The 14,251-nt window shown below is 46.3% G+C and overlaps 2 protein-coding genes across 3 annotated transcripts in view; one reads left to right on the forward strand and one right to left on the reverse strand.

Annotated features, from left to right (window-relative positions):
* RET (ret proto-oncogene) overlaps positions 1–14,251 on the reverse strand; it is a 228,755-nt gene that overhangs the window by 120,185 nt on the left and 94,319 nt on the right. For both annotated transcript variants that reach the window (XM_064430306.1, XM_064430307.1), the window contains exons 5-6: positions 3,006–3,075; positions 915–992 (exon numbers count right to left, since the gene is read on the reverse strand). The gene's annotated coding sequence lies outside the window, so the exon portion shown is untranslated. The remainder of the gene's footprint in view (positions 1–914; positions 993–3,005; positions 3,076–14,251) is intronic.
* Positions 5,802–12,962, forward strand: LOC135305595 (uncharacterized). Its single transcript, XM_064429332.1, has 3 exons — positions 5,802–7,689; positions 7,785–11,062; positions 11,470–12,962. The coding sequence occupies exons 1-3, from the start codon at positions 5,802–5,804 to the stop codon at positions 12,841–12,843; spliced, it is 6,540 nt and encodes a 2,179-aa protein (XP_064285402.1). The 3' UTR covers positions 12,844–12,962.

Here is a 14,251-nt window from a genome sequence, read left to right on the forward strand (position 1 = left end):
AAAGCACTCACGAAGCTGCATTCACAAAGCAGCAGTACCAAACTGAGGGAAATCAGAGCACTGAGGCACACACAGCTGGGAAGCTGAAGGAGCAGTGCAGAATGAAAAGAAACTACCAAGGAATGGTATTTGTATCATTTGTATCCATGTCCATAGTGGCGAGTTTACAAGCCAAAAGGAGCCAGTGAAAATCATGGCCCAGAGCACTGGTCCTCAGTCTCTCTGGGTTGTGACTGGAAAATTCAATGGCAGTTTCAGAGCTATTTAAAGCATATAGTCCATACAAACAAAAGACAAATAGCATTTCAGCATAGCAGGTGGTCCACTATCAACTCTGATGTATAGCTGTTTCAAGACAGCTGCTTATTGCTTATTTGTAAAGAAATACCTTATTAATAAAGAGAGAATTAAAATAATGGATAAAGATATGCATATAAATTTAGCCTACATGATGCTAGGTTGCTACAATTTAAAACCACATTTGATGTAATTTAATTAGAAATATTGATTGAAATGAAACCAGCTCACTGGAAGGATGATGATAATAGGCTAATAATAACAATTGATTTGGTTTGATAAATGAACCAAAAAGCAAGCTGAAGGTACTTAGATTCTGACCTATTTAAGGCCCACATTCCCTGTTCTTATTTGCTTTACTGAATTTCTGAGATTTGTTCAAAATATTGTTAGAAAAATACATCTGAAAAACACATAATTCTCAGGAAGATTTGACAACTGCCGCTTCTGATGGCCCATTTTGAAATGCAGAGTTGTTGTGTCCCCCCCTCACTCCACTCCAGCTTTACTGAATTACATGTAGTGTGTGAGCAGCAGCAATAGTAATTAAAAATAATGAGGCCTGCTAGGTCTCCTAATTCTATTATCTTTATAGCATCAGGCTTCAAGCAACTCACCAGCAAAACAGCCCAGATGAGAAATCTCTTCTGAAGGTTCAGTGGTTGTTTACAATGCAGCAGGATAACCTTTTCAGCCTGGAAATAAATAAAATCAGAAGTCTAAAGCAGACATTAGTGGACATGATTCAAGAAAAGTAAGGGTTAACTAATTAATAATTGGCATAAAAGTATGCTCTTTTAATTCTTCACACAAGGAAACATAAGGTAACTGAATAAAGTTCTGCAAGATTCATTTTTTTTTTCTTATTTCTTTACAGAAACTCTTATTTCTTCATGAAATAATATGAGAGCAGAATATGCTGAGTTTCTGTGTGCCCTATTAATTCTATGTAAAACCCACAAAAGCTACCTTCAGCTTCAGTGGAACTGGCAACATTATTCTAACTCACAGGGTTAGAATACTCACAGGGTGCTAAAAAGTGGAACTTAAACATAGGTCTAAACTAGGACTGTAACACAGTAGGTCCTTTGTCTCTCCAAAACTATTAAACACAGAATTCAATTTTATTGCTGTTACACTCTCATACTGTCTCTGAGCAGTAGATGTTTTTGCAGCTCACTAACACTTAATTCCTTACATGACAAATGAGGAAGCAGAATTTTGGTTCCTAGGTTTAGCATTTGCAAAACAACTTTCAGAACATGATTAAATATTGTGCAATCTTCCTGTTTCTGCAGGCAAACAAAATCAGTAGCCTCCTAGAAAACTGGGAATTGGTTCCCTCCAACTCGAGAGCCTCATTCAGCAGCTCATTTGTGCTCACTCCATCACCAGCTCTCAAGTCACATCTTTCTCCATTGAGACTGGGGGCACATTTACAGAATTAGAGGTGAAATACTCACTTGTGTGTGCACACACAGGGGGCTGGGGTGAAGACCTTAAAGTATCAATATTTTTTTGTATCCTCTATCTCTTGACCTCACTGCAAGCATCCTCAAATCTCCTTCGAATCACAAAGGTGACCAATGTGGCTAAGACACTAAAAAAGGAGCTATTTAAGTTGATCATAGTGAGTCACAGTTTAAGCCCGTGGAAACCTCTCATTATTTCCCTAAATGTTTCCCAAAAACTTGATTCTGTTGCAGCAGAACTCAGAAGGTAATCCAAACTGGCAGGCACTGTTGTAGCAGATATTACTTGCAGACTTAGGGTGAATAATAAGATTTAAATTAAAAACATTGAAGAAACAGAACCTTTATTTTGCATAAAAATCTGAGAAGTCTAAATTTTTTTAAACTTGTTTCAAATGGAATTGAGAATAGAAATGCAAAAAGATAATTTCTCTCACATATATATTAATGTTTTGGAACATTATATAAAATAATGCCATTGATATTAGATACCATTTATTTTTGGAATTTAAATGGCAAAATCAATGCCCCAAAATGTACTGCAAAACAGATGGGGTTTTTTTTTATAATTTTGCGACTTATTTATTCAGAATATTTCAACCAGCTTCAGGTCTTTCCACAAATTACTCTAAAAAATATTTTAGTATTTGGGTTTTTTGAAAGTTGTATTTCTTAACTAGAATGAATTTATAGGTTTACTCTTTTTATCATAATTTTTCCTTCTAAGGTTTTTTTATGATAATAGCAGAGCATACCTAACAAATCTGAAAAATCATGCTCTTACTTCAACAGCCTAAAATACAGAGAACTTATTTTTCAGGGGCATATTTGTACGCCTGGATCAGGAAGATATGCAGCTAAATTGAGTATGAGGTTGCTTAATTAAGGGATTAGTACAATTAAATTACTGAAACCCTTTCTATTTCAATGCAATAAAAAAGGTAAAAGAAACCGAAATTAAGATCAAAATGTAAAGCTTTGCATAAGAAATTAAGAAGAAAAAAAAAACCTCACACCTTATTGTTCAATATACTTTTCCCACATTTCTTTTTTGTATTTCCCCCAGCAACACAAATATCCAAATAATAATGCAAATCATATTTATTTCAATAAACAGTGGCCTTTGCATTACTTGTTTCGCCATAACTTGCTACTATTCTTTCAATGCGTATATCTTATAATTCCAGTATTTCTATAAAATCAGCAAATACTATACCCCCTCTGTCTGGCACGTACAGTATATGCACAATCTCTTCAGAAAATATGCTGATTTACGTCAGTTGTGTTGCCTTCCACCTGTGGGTTCCTCATGGAAAGAGGAAAGAGCAAAGGTCAGAGACCAACAAAAGAAACTGAGAAACCATTTTTACATATTTCTATTAAATAGATAAGCAAAATTATAAAATTCAGCACAAAGGGAATCAAAAAGGAGTATTGACTATCTGGGATTGGTAATTAATCCTCTGGGATCTGTACATCCTTTGCTAGAAACAGCAGGAGCTGAAGGGGACCTGCAGGAGATGCTCTCAAATGACCTTACATCCAGCAAACACAGTATCATGAGACATCCAACTACCCAGACTCCCGACCTCCTTCTTTAAAAAGCACAAAACCATGTTTTCCTGGGGCCTTGGCAGAAATCCACTACCCCTTCTATCTTATATCCCCAGTTATCAAATGTGGATGTTATTTCAGGACATATTCACACAAAACCTTCCCATGGTTCTCCACACATCTTTATATAAACATGGACCCTGTTTCCATCTGTTGGGGAAAACCCAGGCTGGCCCTGGTTGTCATGTGCAAAAGAGCAAAGACAACTCAGAACTATGTGTTTCAAATATCTTAGCCGAGTGGCCAAGTTCAAACACAGAATTAATAACTAAAAAATAAAGATCAAATCGTTGGACATGCAAGCAGAATCCTTAATGATTTTGGTAGCAGTTTTGAAGAGAGTGTAAGTTGAGACTTGCTATGCATTTGGCTTAGCAGTGGTTGTTGTTTACCATCTCTTTTTTTTTATCCTCAATACCCTCTTTCAGCTGTCTCATATATCATGCTCATAATTGCTGTGGATTGGAGAACACCGTTCTGTGGCCTGAGTGGAAATGGAAAGCTTAGGAGCAAAGTCACAGATAATTACACTGGTTAGCATTAGTCAGAGTCCAGGGTAGTGCTGGCAGAGAAATGCAAGGAAATATGAAATTGTTTTTCAGCTGAATGCTGGAGAGTTCTGTATGGAATCACAGGGAAAGCACTCGGGGAAACATGTATTAAAAAACAATCATTATGTTCCGAATAGAGGCAGCCCATCCCTGCTTCCTTTCTGGGATTCACAACGGAGCACTGGAACTCATAAAGGAAAAATTCAGTAACTTCAGATATAACCACTGAATAAACACATAAACAGCCTCAGTGGAATTAAAAATTTCTTAAAACAGTGCGGGGGGCAAGCAATAGACCCATCTGAATACGTGGATTTAAGCATCAAAAGAAAGCAAAACTCACTAGTGCAAGCAAAGAGCATGAAGGAAACGTATGACTCAAGTGAAGCAGAGTGAAGCATATGGGAACTTCCATAGCAATCACCTGCATCATTATTTTTAATTAAATGCACATTAACACAAAGATAATAAATGCTTCTGTGCGATGGAAGCAAAATGACAGAGTACTCAACATGGTTAGTATCTAAGGCAAGTGTAAAATTAATCATTAGGAAGTTATAAAGTTATCTTAGTCAAACACCATTACAAGCTGCCATGCAGAATGTGGCCTTAGCATCTGTTCCCAGTTCTTTGCTCCCACCTTGGGCTGCCACTGATGACCACACCACCATAACATGGCTGGATCAGGAGCCTGATTCAACCACAAAGTGGCCATGTAGTGTTCTGCTAATTTTTCAAAATTTTGTATTATGTTAAGTTGTATATTGGTTATCATAATTCTGTAAGTTATGCTCCGGTCCTCTCTCTCTCCCTCTCCAGGGGCTCTTGATCGCCCTGTCTGTCTCCCTGTTCTCCTCCCCTTTCCCCTCCCAGTTCTTTAATGTTACAATGTTTACCCCGCCCTGAGCCCTTGTCAGTCACAGGGAACCACCCCTTTCTTTCCAGAAACTTCTGAGAAAGTAGTTCCGTGATTGGTTTAAGGGCCAGGGCCACTCCCTAGGAATGCCCCCATTGGATTCCCACAATTGTTAATCATATTTCCCCTCCCCAGTTCTCGCTTCTAATTGGTTGTCCGGCTCTGTATTTAATCCCTTGTCAGGCTCGAGGTTAGTCGAGTCCTTGACAGACACCCTACCCTGCATTAAACCTCCCTTGTTGATACTGCTGTCAGGCCTCCGTTTCTTCGTCCTCTTGCGGGTTGCAGCCACCTTACAACATCTTCGTCTCTGCGGATCCTCTGTCCCCAAGGCGAGAGCCTTAGGCGCCCTCCTCGGGAAAGCTTCACCTGTAGGAGAGTGCCCCCAGTGCTGCCGGCGGTGCTGGCCGAGCTAGCTGGGACATTCCATCATTGAGGAAGCCAGCGACCGCCGCTGCAGTTTGGCGCCCAACGTGGGGCCCGGAAGAGATTCGTGACAGCCTCCGGACCCCGCGGACGAGGATTCCAGGGACCAGCGGGCGCAACCCGTCGGACTTTCTGGTATATCCCATTGGGACGTCAAGCTACCCTCGGGTGAGCAGACCCACACTTGTGGGCGGCGCTCCCCAGGGATTGGGGCCGGCAGCTCCGAACACCCCGGAGTCGGTCCCGCCGCAGGAGCCACCTCTCTTGGATTTTCGTTCGGGTTTCAACCTTCCGTGAGTTTCTGCGTTCCCTTTCCCTCCCTTTCCCTACCCTTTCCCCCCTCCCGCCTTGTCTTTTTAACCGGTTATTTCGCTGGTTCCGCCCAGCCTTTTTTCCCTTTTCTTCTGGCCAGAAAATCTGCCGGTTTCGTCCGGCGACAAGGCGCGGTTGAGACCCTCCCTTTCCTTTTGTTTCGCGTTTTCCGAGAGAGGTTGGGTTTAGGGCTGTCTTTAACATCACTTGGCAATGGGTGCTCACTTGTCGACAGCCCAGAAGAAACTGTTTAATAATGTTTTGGGAATCCTGTTAAATGGGGGTTTTGATAAGGTTAAAAAGAAAGAAATTCGTAAGTTAATCCTTTGGTTATCCTCTCAGTTCCCAGAGGTTTCTCCCGAACAAATTAAAGATTTGGCCTTTTGGAAAAGAGTATGCAAAATCTTAGAAGATTTGGCGAAGACGGGGGATTCCTCAATGCAGCGAGTTATGTTCTGGGCCCTTCAAATTAAAAAGGTTTTACAGTCCCAGAAGGGAGAAAGAGGGCAACCAAAGGACAAAAGTTGTTTGTTGAATGTTAATGTCCCTGGTTCAAGTTCGGTCCCTGTTTCTCCCCGTCTCCCTAAAACCCGTTCTCCTTCACCCTCTTCCCGTAGGCAAGGGATCTTGAAGGGAGCAGCCCGCGACAGCACCGCGCTGGGCAATTACCATCGCCCAGGCTCTCTTCAGGAATCCCAATCCCCCCGCTCGAGGAGTCCTGGCCAGACTCCTCGAGGCTCTCCCCTTCCCCGTTTTTCCAAAATTACCCGTTCCCCCGGTTTGAAGAAAGTTAGTTTTAACCTACCCCCTTCACCTCCTTCCCCACTTGTCCCTCAGTCTGTCCCTTCTCTCACCTCCCAAAATGGCTCCTTGACACCACAAAATGGCGGACGCCACGTGGCGTTTCCCGCCAAGGAGCCTTCCTCTTCCCAGAATCCCATTCCCCTGTCCCGTCACAACCCTTTCCGTTCCCTCCCCTCCCAAGATCCTCCCTTCTCTGACTCCCTTCCGCCTTCCGCTCCGCCCATGGTCTCTGCCCTTCCTGGGGACGCCCCTCCTCCCTCGTACCACGCCCTGCAGGCGGAGTCCACGCCATCTTTGCACTCCGCCCCCATCTCTGGCTCCTCCCACTCCACCCTGGTTTCCGGTTCTCACGATCCTCCTTCCGGTTCCCACGGTCCGTCGGGGGTTGGGGGGGGGGCTGAGGCCCGGAAGCTGGAGCCGCAGCCTAACATCATAGCGGCTCCGGTTAATTACTTACCAGGGGTGAATGGGGGAACTCAGCCCCAATGGATTCCTCTTTCGCACAGTGTAATCCGAGAGCTGGTGAAAGCTCAAAAGGACTACTCCCGGGAGAGTGAATTCTTCCGGGGGTTGCTCCGAGCCACCCTCTCGGATTCAGTGGTAGTCCCTGCTGATCTTAGGCATTTGTTCTCATGTTTGCTCAACCCAACTGAATTCCTAGTTTGGGAATCCCGTTGGAAGAATGAAATTTCTAAAGTATTACCCCGTCTTTGGGAAAACAGAGCAACTGCCGTGGACCAGCAGGGAGCAATGATTTCCAACGACCACCTGTGCGGAACAGGGCCCTGGGCGGATGGGGCCACGCAGGCGTGGCACATTCCACCAGCTGCTTTAAAAGAGGGGGCGAAGGCAGCAGAAACAGCGTTTCTAACTATGCGCACGACCGCGTTTCCCACAACCCCGTTTGCTCAAATATTCCAACGCCCTAACGAAACCTTTTTGAGTTTTATAGAAAGGTTGCGGCAAGCAGTTGAAGCGCAGGTCAGGGACGAGTCCTCTAGGCTGGGAATGATTACAGAATTGGCCCGATCCAACGCCAATTCTGCATGTAAAGCCGCAATCCTCAGTCTGCCCATGGACTCCCCTCCTACGCTTCAGCAAATGGTGGACGTCTGTGAGCTAAAGGTCACCATTAGCCAGGAAGACCCAGATGTTCGTCAGAAGACTCCTGCCCAACGTCGAGTCGCTTTTACCAACTTTGAAGACGGCTCTCCGGTTTCGACTACTGCTGCAGTTTCCGCCAATCCGCCTACCCCAGGGTCACAGCGGAGACAGCAAAATCCTTGCCATTTGTGTGGCAAGTTGGGGCACTGGATGCCAGAGTGTCCACTGAGGCAGGAGTTTTATGAATTCAAAAGAAGATCCCAGCCTCAGGGGACAACTGGCCCCCAGCGAAAAAACTAATAGCGGAGCGCGTCTCCTCCCCGCGCTCAGACAGAAGTAGGGAAGGCCCAAAAATATCAGTCGGCGGGGAGGGAGAGAAGGAGGGAAACCTCCAGACGGGCGGGCCTGTTGCCAATGATGACCATTTTTCACCGGATTTGACTTTAACTAAACCCAATTTGTCTCTTTGTTTCCAGGCGGTGTCAAGGCCGATTTTAACATCTTCTTCCATCCACTCACCGTTTCGGCTGCAATTGACGGAGCCACTTCATCTTTCCAACTCCGACATTGTCTCGGTTACCGTCAGCCCGAAGGAACCAGGTACCTGGCAGCGAATCTGTGACAGGTTTGTCGTTGTCGGAGACACCAAGCACACGCCACACGAGATCACTATAATCCCGGGTCTTTTGGCAACCGACCCGGGACAGTTTGAAATTGCCGTTTTTTCCACCAGCCCACCCACCTTTTTGCCTCGGGGTCAGATCGTAGCTCAAGCTATACCTGTCCCTGAGTGGCCCTGGGTCCCAGGTTCTCCAAAACCTCAAATTCATACACGCATCCCATCTGTAGCCTGGACCCAAGTTTTGGGCCAAGACAAGCCAAGAATCACCTGCAGTCTGCAAAAAGGTGGGGACCAGAAGCTCCTTAATGGGCTTCTGGACACCGGGGCAGATGTGACGGTCATTCCTTCTAGGGAGTGGCCGTCGCAATGGGAATTGCAAACCGTGGCGGGACGCATCCAAGGTGTGGGCGGCGTTCAATTGGCAAAACAGTCTAAAGGCATTGTCCAAATTACGGGGCCTGACGGGCAATTGGCTTCTGTACGCCCGTTTGTTTTAGATTTTACAGAGCCCCTGTGGGGACGGGACCTGTTATCCCAATGGGGAGCCAAAATTGACCTTCCACCGGCTCCCCAGGTTTTTCGGGTTGCGGCCATTGAGGAGCGCCCTACCCAGAAACTTAATTGGAAAACCGATTCTCCTATCTGGGTAGAGCAATGGCCGCTTTCCAAACACAAATTAAAGGCGCTCCAGGAGCTCGTGGATGAGCAGCTGTCCAAGGGCAATCTGGTTGAGACCACCTCGCCGTGGAACTCACCAGTTTTTGTCATCAAGAAGCCCAATAAGGACAAGTGGCGACTCCTCCACGACCTCCGAAAAATTAATGAGGTAATTGAAGAAATGGGTCCCCTCCAACCAGGGATGCCCTCCCCGACAATGCTACCTAAAGAATGGAATTTGGCAGTTATTGATATAAAAGATTGTTTTTTCCAAATTCCGCTCCACCCGGATGATGCGCCACGCTTTGCCTTCTCGGTTCCGACCATCAACCGAGAAGCCCCAAGGAAGCGATACCACTGGCGAGTTCTTCCACAGGGCATGAAGAACAGCCCAGTCATTTGCCAGTGGTATGTCGCTTCCTTGCTGTCCCCGGTGAGGGCCGCGGCACCAAATGCGATAATATATCATTACATGGACGACATACTCGTGTGTGCTCCGACAGACGACGAACTTGTCCATAGCCTCGACCTCACAACCAATGCGTTGGTTGCTGCAGGGTTCGAGCTCCAACAAGACAAAATTCAGAGGATGCCACCTTGGAAGTACTTGGGCCTGCAAATTGACAAAACTACCATAACACCTCAAAAGATTCAGATCAAGAACTCAATTCGGTCCCTTGCAGATGTCCAGCAACTGTGTGGATCCTTGAACTGGGTGAGGCCTTGGCTAGGAATTCCTACGGAAGACCTAGCCCCCCTTTTCAATTTATTGAAAGGGGGAGAAGAGCTCAGTTCTCCAAGGTCCCTCACCCCAGAGGCACAGATTGCGCTCGAGAAAATTCAAAAGTCCATCTCCAACAGACAGGCACATCGCTGTGTGCCTGGATTGCCATTCCAATTTATCATTCTCGGAAAACTGCCACACCTCCATGGACTCATCTTCCAGTGGGAGGCTTCCACCAAAAAGGATCAAAAGGCTAAGGACCCCCTCTTAATTATAGAGTGGGTGTTCCTTAGCCATCACCGATCCAAAAGAATAACACGGCCACAAGAGCTGTTAGCGGAACTGATCCGAAAGGCTCGCCTTCGGATCAGGGAGCTGGCAGGTCAGGATTTTACATGCATATACCTTCAGGTTAGACTATCCATTGGACATTTTTCAAAAAACATGCTGGAACACTTGTTGCAGGAAAACGAAGAATTACAATTTGCACTCGACAGTTACACCGGACAAATCTCTATTCACCCACCTGCGCACAAATTTTTCAATTCGGAATTCAGCTTTTCTCTAAAATCGGTTCAGAGTAAAACCCCTTTGAAGGCTCTGACAGTTTTTACTGACGCGTCCGGGGCTTCTCACAAGTCAGTCATTACTTGGAAGAACCCCCAAACTCAGCGGTGGGAAGCCGACATTAAGCAGGTGGAAGGTTCACCTCAAGTGGCTGAGTTGGACGCTGTCGTCAGAGTTTTCAGGAGGTTCCCTGAACCATTCAATTTGGTCACAGATTCTGCATACGTAGCCGGTGTAGTTGTCAGAGCGGAAAATGCAATCCTGCAAGAAGTTTCCAATGCATCTTTGAGCCGCTTGCTCTCCGAATTAGTACAGTTGGTTTCCCACCGAGAGCAACCGTATTATGTTATGCATGTAAGATCCCATACCGACCTGCCGGGGTTCATCACGGAGGGTAACAGGAGAGCTGATGCTCTTGCTGCGCCTGTCCAGATGGCCCCAACTCCTGATGTGTTCCGCCAGGCAAAAATCAGCCACCAGCTTTTTCATCAGAATGCGCCTGGCTTGGTCCGCCAATTTCATCTAAGCCGTGACCAGGCCAAGGCCATTGTGGCCACATGCCCCCACTGCCAGTCCTTTCAACTCCCCTCCATTCCATCTGGGGCGAACCCTCGAGGTTTACGGAGTTGCGAGGTGTGGCAATCCGATGTAACACATATCGCGGAATTTGGCAAGATGAAATTTGTACATGTGTCTGTCGACACTTTCTCGGGCGCAGTGTTTGCCTCTGCCCACACAGGGGAAAAGGCAAAAGACATCATCAAACATCTACTGCTAGCCTTTTCCTCGCTGGGCATCCCGAAAGAATTAAAAACGGATAATGGCCCGGGTTACAAATCCAAGGAGTTGGAGACTTTCCTGCAGCAATGGGGAATAGTGCATAAGACCGGCATCCCCTATTCCCCGACGGGTCAGGCTATTGTGGAGAGGACTCATCAGAGCCTCAAGAGGGTCCTTGCGCAACAACGAGAGGCAATGAAGACTGAGTCCCCCCAGGTTCGTATAGCCAGGGCATTGTTTACTATCAATTTCTTAAATTGTTCCTTCGACAATTTAAATCCACCTGTGATTAGACATTTTCACCACCATCAATCCCTGCAGCCGAAACAAAAGCCGCCAGTTCTCGTTAAGGACCCCGAGACCTGGCGGACAGAGGGACCCTTTGATTTAATCACCTGGGGGAGAGGATACGCTTGTGTATCCACCCCCTCAGGTCCCAAGTGGGTTCCCTCAAGGTGGGTGCGGCCTTACACCGCCACTCAATCCAAATCCCAGGTCTCATTGGCTCAGGTAGCAGAAGCCTGTTGGAGGAGGAGAAGGAGGCCATTCGAGGGAGACCTCGACCTTCTCCCCGGAGCAAAACCCTCTTAAAATTAATTATATGTCATTTTGTTCATTCCTAGCCCGAAGACCCTTTGAAGATGTTACTCGCTATCATGCATGTACTGATCCTGTGGACCATCTTTCCTGCCACAAGTCCCTGGATCGTCCCCCAGCCCAAGAAAAACGTGTGGAGAACTCTTGCTGATGCCCTTGGCCAAGACCATCTGTGCCTCACCACGACCTCGGCAGCCGACCCTCTCTCCACTTGCCTTGTGGGGATCCCGGTTTCTCTAGCTGGCCTCCCTGAACCCCTGCATACATCCCTCACCCATTTCGATAATAAAATTCAACGTACCCGTGGTTCTTCCCCAAATGCCAGCTGGAGAAGGTTCTTGGCAGAGTTAAACATCAGTAAGTCAGAACCTCAGGAATTTAAGTTGTTAGGCTCCTCCGCGGCCGATTTATGTTTTCAGTTTTTGCCATTCCCTGAACCCGGTGCGGAAAAGTCCGCTTACCAACCTGGACTCGAGTACAAAGCAGAAAATTGGTGTAATTCAGTCGTCGAAATTTCTATGTCCATCACCCCTTGGAGACAACCCCGCTCCATCCCAAAAGGTTTTTTCATGATTTGCGGAGACAGAGCCTGGGCTGGCATCCCCTCTTCTTTTGTAGGAGGTCCATGTACGTTCGGCAGGATGTCGCTGTTTAGCCCCAACAAAACTCAAATTTCTAATTGGCAAAGAATGAAAGTCGCAAACAATTCGGTAAGAGTCCCTCGGGACCTAAAGGAATTAGATTCCACCTGCGACTCCGAAATTATCCATTGGTCACAACCTGAAAGTGTGGCATGGACCATCTTTTTACCTTGGGTTTCCATTGCCAAATCTCTAGGTGAATTGGCCCACCTAGAGTGTTGGGTCGCAAAACAAGCCAATTATACATCCTCTGCCTTAAGTGAACTCCTACAAGATGAAGAAATCACAAGGCAAGCAACCTTGCAGAATCGTGCAGCAATTGACTACCTATTACTGCTGCATGACCACCACTGCGAAGAGTTTGAGGGATTGTGCTGCCTGAATTTGTCATCACGGGCTGAAAATGTCAGGACCTCCATCAAGAACATTCAAGACATGGTCCACGAAGTGAAACAAAAGACAGTTGATTGGCTGGGGGACCTTTTTGAAGGATGGGGTCTATCGGGCTGGGCAGCTTCTGTTTTAAAAAGTGTTTTATTAATATTGTTTGTAATTTTAGTAGTCATTATTTCAGTTTCATTAGTTTGGACTATTTTAAAAAGACTTTTAATCAAGTTAACCTCCACTGCCTCCGTCAACCGGGTCGCCTTCGTGGAAGAAGGAAATCAGCAAAACATCAACGATTATGAAGACATGCAAATCTCCGCAGACCCCCAAGAGTTGATTAAGTCGGACTCTTCGTCGGAGGACAGTGTTTAATTTCCTACATCCCTCTCCTCCCTCTTTTGATTTTTTTTTAACAAAAAAGGGGGAGATGTAGTGTTCTGCTAATTTTTCAAAATTTTGTATTATGTTAAGTTGTATATTGGTTATCATAATTCTGTAAGTTATGCTCCGGTCCTCTCTCTCTCCCTCTCCAGGGGCTCTTGATCGCCCTGTCTGTCTCCCTGTTCTCCTCCCCTTTCCCCTCCCAGTTCTTTAATGTTACAATGTTTACCCCGCCCTGAGCCCTTGTCAGTCACAGGGAACCACCCCTTTCTTTCCAGAAACTTCTGAGAAAGTAGTTCCGTGATTGGTTTAAGGGCCAGGGCCACTCCCTAGGAATGCCCCCATTGGATTCCCACAATTGTTAATCATATTTCCCCTCCCCAGTTCTCGCTTCTAATTGGTTGTCCGGCTCTGTATTTAATCCCTTGTCAGGCTCGAGGTTAGTCGAGTCCTTGACAGACACCCTACCCTGCATTAAACCTCCCTTGTTGATACTGCTGTCAGGCCTCCGTTTCTTCGTCCTCTTGCGGGTTGCAGCCACCTTACAACATCTTCGTCTCTGCGGATCCTCTGTCCCCAAGGCGAGAGCCTTAGGCGCCCTCCTCGGGAAAGCTTCACCTGTAGGAGAGTGCCCCCAGTGCTGCCGGCGGTGCTGGCCGAGCTAGCTGGGACATTCCATCATTGAGGAAGCCAGCGACCGCCGCTGCATGGCCAGGTGAGAAGGATTAGTTCTCAGGCTGGATGAGGTCCCTTGTTCTACGTTCAGGCCATGATGACCCCGGCATTTACCCAGAGCACAGGAGGAGCAGGGTGAGCAGCTGGCAGTGACAGAGACTGTGCATGGAGTGTGGGACTACAGAGCTACACCAGATGGGGCTGGCTGTGTGAGCTCAGACTGGGCACCTGCTCTTCCCCAAGGTGCAACCAGACAAACAGCACTCCGAAACAGGTCCTGACAAACAGAACATGCTCCAACATACATGCATCAACTGTGCATCCTAAAGCACTTCTCAAACCCACAGGGACAACTACTTCTGTCTCTATTAGCACAAAAGGCAAAACCAGTCTTTTCAAATTTGTGATAGAATTATAGACAGAGGAAATGGCCAGGCATTTCTCAATTATGCCTTGATAGAAGTTCATTCCCACCACACACTATCTACTTACTTTCCAGATGGAAATGGATTAAATTAATTGGGTTAAGCATGTTTTGCTAATGGTGCTACAGAAAGGGTATCCACAGACCTACAGTGAACAGGTACAACAACAATGCAAGTGAACCACCATGGCAAAGAACTACAGGAAAGCCCATTTTTATAGATACTGATTACTTACAGCTCTTCATGTAAAGAACAGAAAGGAAATCCTTTTCTAAATGGCAACAGCTTCTCATGATCTC

The sequence above is a fragment of the Passer domesticus genome, chromosome 8, assembly GCF_036417665.1.
Source record: "Passer domesticus isolate bPasDom1 chromosome 8, bPasDom1.hap1, whole genome shotgun sequence".
Classification (NCBI taxonomy): Eukaryota; Metazoa; Chordata; class Aves; order Passeriformes; family Passeridae; genus Passer; species Passer domesticus.